General features: G+C 40.1%; 1 protein-coding gene across 1 annotated transcript in view; it reads right to left on the bottom strand.

The window, feature by feature from the left end:
* LOC119411497 (chloride channel protein 2) overlaps window positions 1–12,170 on the bottom strand; it is a 479,672-nt gene that overhangs the window by 165,149 nt on the left and 302,353 nt on the right. Inside the window, exon 19 of the mRNA XM_037678447.1 lies at window positions 696–797. Within this exon, the coding sequence (XP_037534375.1) occupies window positions 696–797 (102 nt within the window). The remainder of the gene's footprint in view (window positions 1–695; window positions 798–12,170) is intronic.

The following is a 12,170-nucleotide window of genomic DNA, read 5'->3' as shown; positions in this document are numbered from 1 at the left end:
TTTTTTTTGAAAATGTATTTGTGTGCATATAGTGGCCATCTTGGATTTTGATGTGACAACCCAATTTTTTGAAAAGAACCTCTCTTACACATGGATGTAGCCACACATAAAAATGGAAGTTGGTACCTCTCATTTTTTTTTAAGTTTTCATGCTCACAACATGCACAGATAGACAGACGGATGGACAGACGGAGTCCAATTGTTGCGTTTCACTCCATGAAGAGGGACAAAAAGACTTTCTGCTTTAACTGAATTCTAAAATCGGCTTCAAAACTGCCAACACAATCAATGAACTATATTCTTATGCAATTTGACTCATTTGGGCTTGTAGAAAAAAAAAAGTATGTTGCTGTATAAAACACAGCTGGACCCCTGTGGAACACCCCTAACATAAGTAAGTACTATGTGTTGTCATCATTTTATGTTTCTTTACAATGGTGAAATTAGTTCTCTGCATTTAACCCATCACAGCTGAGGTACGCCCAGGTGGAGCAGTGGGCAGCTATTGAGCGGCCAGGGAGCAGTTAGGGATTAGATGTCTTGTTCAGAGACACCACGACATGTGGGAACAGCTGGGAGTCGAGCGGTGACTTTCTGGTCCCAGGTCGGCTGTCCTACCTCTACCCCATCTAGCCCCCCCCCCCCCCACACACACACATGCATGCATGTCTACCTACATCATTACATGTACCTACTTTTTCATGAGGAATTTATTGATGGTCTTCTGTTTTCTCATGAACTGGACAATCAGTCGGTTCAGGTAGACAAACAAAGCCCCACCAAATCCACTGGCAATACTGCAGAGACAGACAAAACAGGACAGTTAACTTAATTTTCTTTCACATTTGGCACCAGAAAGCACTCTGCATGATCAAACCGAAAGTAAAAGGAACAAATTGGTTAGAGTGTAAACAAACCAGCGCATCAAAGTGCAACATTTTATCTCTTGAACCACCTCCATGAGTCGCTGCCAGTGCGTTTGGCCACAATAAAAACAATGGAAATGTAATGAGGCTCTAATGCACTGGAGGCGGATGTCAACGCTGAGTGAGAATGTGATGTAGTGAAGTCATAAAATGTACAAAGCTTGGACCAAAACATGCGGAGGAACAGTAGAATGTAAATAAAGAAAAGCCACAAAGAGACCAACGGAGTAACAGAGACAAAGAATCAAAGGAGAAAATGTGGTAACGAAACAAAAACTAAAACAGGAATTGCAGCTGAGAGGTGGAAGCACATCACTGACAAATGGGGATGTGTGGGGGAGTTGGAGAAAAAGCAGAAAAGAAGGTTTATGTAAGTGTGTATTTAAAAGCTCAGTGGGAGTCTCTTTATGGCAAAGAGAAAACACAGGAATGATGTGGGAAGAGAAAGAATAGACTTCTGTTCAGAGACAGCCAAACACTTTTAAATCTTTCCTGCTGCATTTTTAATTCCATCAAATGTCTTTGAATAAAAAATGAGCATGGTGTTGAGAAGATCCGTGCCTCTTTAATGAAGAATAAAGAAAACGCCTCCTGTCTGCTGTTGTGGTCATTGTAGAATCGATGTGATCACTTTTTAAAGACAAACTTGTTTTTCCCTTAGCGTTGAGAAAAAGATGAAAGTTGGGTTTGGGGTCCTGCCGAGAGACATTTTCTTATGTTTAATCAAACTTATTTCTTATCTTAAGAGAAGAAAAACATGTTTTGTTTTTATTAAAACTGCTTTTTTTTCTAGTAAAGAATACACATTTGACAGACTTAGGCCCTGTTCAAGCCTTGCGTTTAAAGCTCACCTTTGGCAACTGCAAGTAAACAGTTTTGATTAAAAGCATTCACACCTGACAGTTAAATTTGTACTTTAAAATGTTTTTACAATCAGATGTAAACTGCTCTGTAGGTAGATACACATGCAGTCATGTCAGTGTGTTTCTATAAAAACTGCAAAGCGTTCAGAAATCTGAACCTTTATTTGACGTGTGTCAAGTTAGGTGGATGAAAAGAGGTGTTGAGGTCAGACTGCCCATGTCTGGTGGAGGTGGACATTTGAAGAAAGCCATCTTAAAAGTTAATGAATGATCAATAAAATAAGTTTTGTGGGTGTGTTGATTAAAATAAAGATTTTATGTCTGTCTGTCAAGGTGTTGAAATAATTAAATGTTATTATGATCTTTTTTGTAATCATAAATATCCTATATCTATTTTGTGATCAAACAAGTATTCGTTAAGTTATCGTAAAAGTTAGATCTGACTTTCACTTTTAATTGTCAAGTCAAGCAATTTTAGAAGTTATATTCACCTTGGTAAATAATTAAGAGTTTTTGTGAGTTTATATCTCTATTAGTTTTGTGAGTTTATATCTCTATTAGTAATTATTTTTATGTTTAAGATTAAATGTTTAAGAGTAGAGAAATAATCAAAGTGGCTGCCAGATAGGAGAAAGTGAACTAAAGTTGCAACGCTCCAAGACACTTGTGTCAAACTCAAGGCCCGGGGGCCAAATGTGGCCCTCATTGATATCTTATCTGGCCCCCAAGAAGATATGCTAAACACAAAATACTTGTGTCACTTTAATTTTTTCAGTAATCTTTGATTATGATGTCAAAAGTGCAGCAGGGAATGTCAAATGAGACCAAGCAAACTCTTGTTAAGGAACATGCAACCAAGAAAGGACGTCAAGTATATACCTTGAGTTAATGTAGAATCTGAAATTGGCCCTTAGTTTGAAAAAGGTTTTAATTTCGGCCCCCTTTTGTAAGGGAGTTTGACACCCCTGCTCCAAGAGATGGTTAGGCAGAGCAACTGTCACGAGCTTACAACAGAAAGGAAGTATGCTATCTAGACAAGCTGTTGCATAAAAACCACAAACACACACACAAAAAGGGGGACAAACTGTGCTAGCTGTTGACAAGTTTTCAAAATGGATGTTTGATCATAGATGAGCCAATCAGGGAATGGATGATTAGGTCAGAAATGAGCCAGTCAGAGACAAGAGATGAGTTTAAGAAGACAAGATATAGCAGACAAAATTTGGTCAGTCATTTGGGGTAAAAGAGGAACACGATTGTCAAGCCCTGAAGACTTGGATTAGATCTGAAGATTGAAGAGAGAAGATTTTGGCTGCAGAAGAGCTGAAGAAACGAGAACAGATGATGAAAAATTAAAGCAATGAAGAACCGCTCAGCAGCACATGATCACCCTTCAAGAGAATAATCCCAGATAACTGAACAAGTCTCTGATTGGAATTAATTACATTTAATGACCGTTTTCAACAAAGGCTATAGGAATTATTCTCCTTTTTCCTGGAAAACCGATCCAATCATGGGATATGCGGTAGGAACCAGCCTTTTTGAAACATTTTACCCAATTTAAAAATTATAGGTTGCATTTTGTGTTTTTTCTTAGGGACAGCACAGTTAGGATGTAGGCCATTTACAAGAGATTATTATAAGCGATTGGTGCATCCACACCTAGAGGAACTTGGATTCTCACCCGTTTTTTTTATTTTTATTTCATTCATTATAACTGCGTTTTTTGAAACGCATTCGTTTGCACTGCTGCTGGATTTTTGGAAGCTACGAATGTAACCTTATGCAAATGTATGATTAAAAATGCAAATCATGAAAATCAGTGTTGGACTCATTTACCTGATGGCATCTGAATGATACATGCTCATTGCTGAACTTACTCAGGAAGTGTGCTTGGTTCTGAAATTTTTTGGGAGGTTTTGAACGGTTACTTAGTTTTGGACTTTTAACAAACATCTCTGCAGTCAGCAGTCCTGATTGCTTGAAAAACACCAGGTCAGATTCCAATTACATACGTCACAGAGGGAGAGCAGGCGTTAATGTGGGATTTCTCACGGTGAACTTGGGGTCACAGCTACTTGACCCTAGGAGCTGTGAGATGCAAAAGAGGTGTTTCCCGCAGATGAAGGTTGTTAGTGCCTGGTCAAATCTTTCTCGAACCCAGCCTAAGAGGGCCTGACCATAGTATTGTTTGGGTAATACTCAGGAGTCTAGGGGGGTCCAATTACCGGTTAGACAAGGGCTGGAGGGAGGGGTGCTCAACCCTGAGAAGAAAACACTTGCATTTTCGTAGAGTTCTCTCTTTAAAGGCTTAATTATCATGATACTTCCATGGTATGGAAGAAATTTATTAAAAATCATTAGTCAGTATAAAAACTAAATATTTTAACTAATAAACTCCACAGTGCTCTTTGTATCCTTATTGCATGCTTTAGTATTTATTGTTTTTTAGCAAGTCAAATCAGTTCTTCTCATCCTAAACATTTCATTGTATTGTTGACGTTGTGTTAACCTGCATATGACAAATAAACAATATAACATAACATCAGCTTTTCTTTGAACATAATATCAGCTTTTTGTCTAATTAGGTGATAAAAATGCAACATGACACTGCTCCGACTGTTTTTCTGTTATTGACTCAGCACAATATAGCTCACGGTGATGGCTGTGGGTCCAATCAATTAAAATAAAATATAAGAATAAACTTTAAACTATGGAAAAATTCACCACACTGTGTCTTACAATACAGCTGATTAAACAAATCACAAAAAAAAAAACCACAAACAAAACTGACTGGTGGGTGCTGGCAGTGATTCATCTGGACTTTTTTTTACCTGTTTCAACCGGCCAGTCACTGCGCGGTCAAACAGCCTGACACAATCCGGCCCACCCATCCAGCACACTATTTTGGCCCGGACAGGCTGCATGCGAGCCCAGGAAGGCTCTACTATAGACTGATCGATATATCGGTAAGCCTGATAATTTAGGCCAATATAGACACTTGGGGACCTATCGGTATTGGAGATAATTGTCCCATTGTGAGCTGATATAAACACTACTTATGTTCACTCCTAAAATGTTGGAACCAGCCGTAATTGTACATTGTGTCCTGCAAAAGGCGTATGAAGACTACTTTCAAGTCATGGCCGTTCACTTAAGTTTCCCTTTCAGCACAGCCAAAGCAGGGAGCAATACTGTGTGGCATATTTTGCTGAACAAATCATGGTAAGTTTATTTTAACTGATCTGTAAAATAAATCAACAATAATAAATTCTCTTCAATCCTCCAACCTGCTTGTCGTTCGCTTCTTAACTTGAGAGGCACGTACCTAACATTTAGATAACCTAGCATAGGCTATTTCCTTTTAAAACTTGATCCAGAACAATAAATCTAATTTAGAGGTAAATATCAGTGTTAGTAACGTTGTCTTTGCCGTCCTCAATGAAATGCATTGTTTGTTTGAAATCTTTACTTCTCTGCAAAGAAAAAAGAACTCTGCTACGGTTAACACTGGCGGTAAGATGGCACCTGTGTACATGGCTTGCAATCCACCTCTGCTGATGGTGTTCGTATTTTTGGTGTTTTTTTCATTTCTCATCTGTGACATCAACGCTCTGCTGGTGTATGAACGAAAACAACTTTTGGATCTTCGACTTTGTGGCACCAATGTCGCTTATTTTGATCAATACAAGCGTTACTCTGGACCCTCCCCTTTCCCCCCGCTGCTGGCGGACGTGCCTGCTTACCTGCAGCGAGGCGAGCACCTGCCTCCCCAGAGACGTCGCTCCAGACAACGTGGAAAACGCACTGGCCGGCTGGTGAAACTTAAAGCCCTGCTTCCTGCCTCTGAAACATCCTCTCCAGATGATGGTGAGCTTTTCCACCTCCGCTCATGGTGCTGTACAGATCCTGTGGCGCGCTGTCTGGTCCCGCTGTCGGGGTCTCATCCTCACACTGGGCCCGTGCGCGGCTGGGTTTCCTGCCGGAGGCGCGCGTCTAACTCTGCAAATCTGAGGCCGCTGGACTGGACACTGCAACCATCTCCTCCTGTGGTGGATTCTACGAGGATGGCCCTAATAAATGCCAGATCGCTGGCTAATAAAACTTTTATTTTGAACGACTTTTTCTGCTGCAACCGACTGGACTTTCTTTTCATCACTGAGACTTGGATCTGCCCTGGTGAGTTCAGTGTTTTTCTGGAATTACTGCCTCCAGATTGTTCTTTTTTCAATGTTCCAAGGACAACTGGTCGTTGTAGAGGATTATTGGCTATTTTTAAGAAACATTTGCACTGCAGACAACTCCATTGTTTAGCTAATTATTCGAGTTTTGAACTGCTTTGTTGTGAGCTGGGCCGCTCCAACCCATTTCTGTGTGCTATTTTTTACAGACCCCCCGGATACCATAAACAGTTTTTAAACAAACTATCTGACTTTCTAACTGGTATTCTGCTCCAATATGATCGGGTTTTGATTTTAGGAGACTTTAATATCCACGTGTGCTGCCCTGATAAACCATTAGCTCAGGACTTTCTAGACCTCATCCAGTCCTGTAATTTTGTTCAGAGTGTTGTTGGTCGGACTCACCAGCAGGGCCACACTCTAGACTTAGTTTTAACACATGGTTTGTCTGTTTCTGATTTAGAAATTGGTGACACTGTTTGTTCTGACCACAAACCGGTTTTATTCAACACCTATTTGATTTGTGAACCTGCACCCCCCCTCCCCCAAAGCCCTGTAGGAATTTTAACCCTTTCACTGCCACACTCTTCTCTTCCATCTTTGCTAGTAATTCTGTTTCAGACTCTGAACTCTCTGCGGGTCTTACTACAAAGGAGTTGCTTTCTCAGCATCAGGGGGCGTGTGTACAAATCCTGGACTCAGTCGCCCCATTAAAGCTCAGGAATCGAAAACGCACGCCCCACCCTTTGGTAAATGAAACCACAAGATAGGCAAGACGCCTGTGCAGAAGAGCTGAACGTCGATGGAAAAAAGATAAACTTCAGGTGTCTTTTGAGATGTTAAAAACATGTTGGAAAGCCTTTCAGACCACCGTTAAACAGGAGAAAAACAAATATTTCTCAAAAATTATCAACTCAAACAGTCACAACCCCCGCGTTCTTTTCAACACCATTAACACCATTCTAAACGTGCCTCAGTCTGCCACCATTGAGGCCTCTGTCGACACCTGTAATAAGTTTGTCAGGCATTTTGTTGAAAAGGTTGAGTCGATTAGGTGTCGTGGCTTATAAGAACCACATTGGCGTTCAATACAGCTGAAGCAGTTCCTTAGTTCAAAGAGATTTATTCGACAGGGTTTACAAGTACCCAGAAGTTCAAAGATACAATTACATGTATGCATACACGGGCATTTCTCAGACAGACCTGTATGATGGCAATCCTCCAGCAAAATGCAACGACCTCGGTCCTGACTCTTTCCCTTATTTTACAGAGACTGCTCCTGATTGGTTTAAACACCCCGTTGTCATGGTTACGGGGCTCCTCGGCCTTGGAGGTCACATACCAAAAAGATAAGGTTTTATGGTTTTATGGTCCTTTGTTAGTTAACTTTCTCTTGAGCTGAGCATACTTGTTAAACGATTAAATGCTTGTTAAACGATTAAATGCTACTTTCTACTATCTTTACTAATTATGTTTAGTCAGCTATATTAAGTTCTATTATCTTTACTAATTATGTTTAAGCAAACTACATTGAAATGTGTTCAGAGACTCTCAGCGTCTCTCATCTGTGTGTGTGCGTGTCAGTCCCTGCGTGTGTGATTGTGTGTGTGTGTGTCTCTCATCTGTGTGTGTGCGTGTGAGTGAGTGAGAACTTCTACTAGATTATATTTAAGCAAACTACCTGAAGTTAATATTCTATTTAACTAAGTAATTCAAATCAAAGTAACTGATTAATATTTAAATGATTATAAGTAACTGATTAATATTTAAATGATTATAAGGTAATTAAAAACCTTCAAAGATTGACACACTCATTTTATAACCAAAATTTCACGCTTGAGTAAAATAATCATAAAAGATAAAACATGAAATCCAACATAGGTCATCAATTCCACACTCCACAGCCAACCCTTCAGTTCTTGTCCCCTGCTCAGCAGTCTTCAGTCACTTTGACCCCATCTCACTCTCATTTTTAAATGAGGTCGTTGGTCACATGAAACCCTCAGGCTCCCCTGCTGATCCCATCCCTGCTGCATTTTTTAAACAGGTTCTACCATCAACTGGACCCTCTGTTCTTGCCATTATTAACAGCAGTTTGGCTACAGGTGTGGTTCCTGATGTTTTAAAACATGCAGTGGTAACTCCATTAATTAAATAACCAGGACTTGACCCTGCAGCTTGTTCAAACTTCAGGCCAATCTCAAAACTTCCATTTCTTTCTAAAATCTTGGAGAAAATAGTTTTTATTCAACTAACCAAGTTTTTGAATGTAAATGGAATTTTTGAGATTTTTCAGTCAGGATTTAAACAACTGCACAGCACCGAGACAGCTTTAGTAAGGGTCTGTAATGACATTCTGCTAGCAAATGACTCTGGTCAGTCTGTGATCCTGGTACTCCTCAACCTTACTGCTGCATTTGACACTGTTGATCACAGCATCCTTATGTCACGGCTAGAACACTGGGTTGGGATTACAGGGGTGGCGCTAGAATGGTTCCGTTCGTATCTGGGTGACAGGAGTTTCTGTGTTAACTTTGACAATCATTTTTCTGCTTCTGTCCCTCTTTCCAGTGGGGTCCCACAACGGTCCATTCTTGGACCCCTTCTGTTCTCATTGTATCTGCTCCCCTTGGGGTCAATCCTGAGGAAACATGGCATTTCGTTTCACTGATGATTCTCAGATCTATCTGCCTTTAAAACCAAACAGTTCCTGCTCCATCCACCCTTTGCTAAAATGTCTTGATGACATCAAGACTTGGATGGCTGCAAACTTCTTGAGTTTTAATGATCAGAAGACTGAGGTCATTGTGTTTAACCCAAGCTCTACCACTGTCACTGATCCTGTAAACCTGCACTCCCTTCAGCCACATCTAAAGCAGTCGGTTACCAATCTCGGGGTAGTGTTAGACTCGGACTTTAAGTTTAATAAACAGATCAACTCTGTTCTACAAAAAAGCTTCTTTCAGCTAAGGCAAATAGCAAAGCTTAAGTACGTTCTGTCCAGATCCGACCTTGAAAAACTAGTCCATGCATTTATTACAACCCGGCTGGACTACTGTAACTCGCTTTATGTTGGGGTTAGTCAGGCTTCACTTTCACGTCTCCAGCTCGTACAAAATGCTGCAGCTCGGCTACTAACAGGAACTCGCAGGTTTGAGCACATTACTCCTGTTCTGTCCTCTCTTCACTGGCTTCCTGTACGTGTCAGAGTTGATTTTAAAATTCTCCTGCTGACATTCAAGTGCATTAACGGCCTCGCACCATCATACCTCTCTGACCTTCTTCATCCTTATACTCCTTCTCGGGCTTTGAGATCATCAGACCAGCTGCTTTTGGCCGTACCAAAAACCAGGCTGAAGCTCAGAGGAGATTGAGCGTTCTCAGTCGTGGGCCCTAAACTTTGGAACAATCTGCCCATCAACATTTGACAGGCCACCTCAGTCTCTGCTTTTAAATCTCTCCTAAAAACACACCTATACTCATTGACATTTAACACAGGGTGATCGGATTTAGATCTAGTTTTTCATTGATGCTGATTCTGTTTATGCTTTTGTTATTATTCCTATTAAACACAATGTCATCAGATCTGATTTAGGATTTCATTGTTTCTGACTGAGTTTATGCTTTTCGTTATTATTTCCTTGACTTTTGACACAATGTGATCTGATTAAGTATTTCATTGTTTCTAATTATGTTTTTGGTTTTATATTTTTATTCCATGTGCTGTAAATATATCTTGCTACTTTTTATTTGATGATGTGATATTTTTGTTAAGCACTTGGTAACAGTTTCTGTTTTAAATGTGCTCTATAAATAAATCTGACTTGACTTGACCTGACTTGAATACTAATTAGCCCTTCACCATACGTGCCTGACTGTTTAAACAATGAACAGTGAAGGGTGCTTCTTTGTTTCATTTCTATTTTTGTAACACACTTGATAACTCTATGGTGAATGGTGAAGGATAGAAAATGTGTACACACGTTAGGAAGACTTTTATGACCAGTGCACCACTTGTAAACCGAGAGTGGGACTATGTATAGTGTGAATCTGATTAGCTTAGTTTCATGGATGCTAACAGCTGCGCTAAACAAACGAGCGCAGCTCCACTCGATCTTTTCTTAGATTCTTGGGGTTGGACAAAGCTCAAAAAAGTTCAGCCATTATATCGGCTCTTGGTGGTCGCCGTACCCTTCCAAATATCAGTATCGGCAATAGCTAAAATTTCTACATCGGTCGGGCACTAATAGTTCATTGGTAAAGTTATGCACAGAACTGTCACAAGCTTCATGTTACGGTCTGTGCCCCCCCCCCCCCCCAATTAAACCTAAAAATTATCATTTTCCATAAATTATACAACAAGAACTAATCAGAACACTTTTTTACTAGCAGCAATTTCTAATCATGAAATATCATTTTTCTCTGATGGGCTGGAGACCTGTCCATGGTGTACCCCGCCTCTCGCACAGTGACTGCTGGAAATGGACACCAGTGACCCCCCACAACCCAAAAATGAATAAGAGGGTAAAAATGATGGCTGGATTGAAATATTCTTGCAAAAACCATATAAATGAAAAGTTATGTTATTTGTCAAGTGCATATTTGGATATATGCAGAACATTACCTCTCACTTGTGTATTATCACACATGCAAATACTGCATGTATTTGCATGTGTTTGTACTCATGTGCAGTAATGAGGTCATGTTTCACCCAGTGATTCACTTCTGAAGCCCGAGGGGCCGATAAACAGTAAGAAGAGTGAGGAACTCTTCAAAGACATGCCCTTGGCAGCGTGTGGTTCAGCACAAACAAATTCTGGCCTAGTTGACGGAGAAAATGACCGACTTTCCACTTCACGGCGACTGGCAAGAGAAGATAGAAAAACTATGAGGATGAGCATCATCTCTCCCTCTCATGTGAGCAGGGACAAAGAACTGGGACCAAGTGCTGCAGGGGCAAAGTAAGATGCATAGTGACTGATACAGAGGAGGATGTTGACAGTAGGCCACAAAAAGAGAAAGAAGAAAGTATCCTGATGCATGTTCGATAATCCAGGTAGAAAAATCCAAAAAAGTTAAATCTGGTCCTCTGGACATTCAAAAAAACCAAAAAACAAAATCGTCCATTATTAAACAGGGGTGGAGGCCTTCGAGTTCAACTGTCCCCCTCTTACAATGCTGTGATTGCTAGTATCACTCAACCCCTTGTGAATAGTAAACAGCCATCAGTGTGCTAATGATCCATTGTTAGGCTGATGGTCCTTCTTGACCATGTGAGCAGCTGGTTTTGGTTGTCAGCAGCAAACTGGTTGATCCACTCTGAGAAGGTGCTTTTTAAGAGACTGAGCTGAATACAGCACCTCAGACTGAGGAAGTCTTTCGGATGAGAGACGAAACGTTTCTACATTTTTTTGCTTTGTTTTGTTTTTTGTTTTTTGTGAATGTCCAGAGGACCAGATTGAACTTTTTTGGAGAAAGAAGAAAGGCGTAACATTCCTTGAAGGAAAGCACAACATCAGCATCTTTAGGAGGAAAGTTTAAAAATCTTACGTTGAAAAATGACCGAGTTGCGTTAGTTTTGGTCAAATCTTAAACATAATGTTATGTATAACCAAAAAAGTCCATGCTCAATAATCCAGGTATACAATCCAACAATTTTCAGTCAGGTCATCTAGACAGTTTTTTTTTTTCTCAGTTTCTCAAAAAAAAAAAAACTGTCCAGATGACCTGACTGAAAATTGTCGGAACGTTATGCATACTCTCGTGATATAAGATGTCACTTTCTAAATGTGTGTTGCAAATGACTAAGCTACTGCCACATAATGTTTTATCTCGGTACTAGGAATGCGCAATATAAATGGTACACGGTAGAAACAATAGAAATTTAGCCTACGATAGAGATCTGTCTTCTACCGGCTAACCGAAGTAATGCTGTGTCTGAAGTAAAATCAGTGTTGTCAGTTTAATCGTAACTTTTTTTGGTTGAAAACTGTGGGTAAGTGGTGTTAAAGTGTAAAATCAGAGTTGTCAGATTTAATCGTTACTTTTTTTTGTTGAAAACTGTGCACAAGTGGCATTAAAGTATTTTCTTCGAGAGCTAAGAAGCGAAGCTACAAGCTAACTACAGCCGGCTTGCCATAGTGTTGCCGTATTCTGACGCATGCGCAAAATGCTGTGTTCCGTCAAAAGTTTTTTTTTTT

This window comes from Nematolebias whitei, chromosome 6, assembly GCF_014905685.2.
Source record: "Nematolebias whitei isolate Nwh7 chromosome 6, NemWhi1, whole genome shotgun sequence".
NCBI lineage: Eukaryota > Metazoa > Chordata > Actinopteri > Cyprinodontiformes > Rivulidae > Nematolebias > Nematolebias whitei.
The sequence above is the reverse complement of the archived record's forward strand: the minus strand, read 5'-3'. Positions and strand labels throughout refer to the sequence as shown.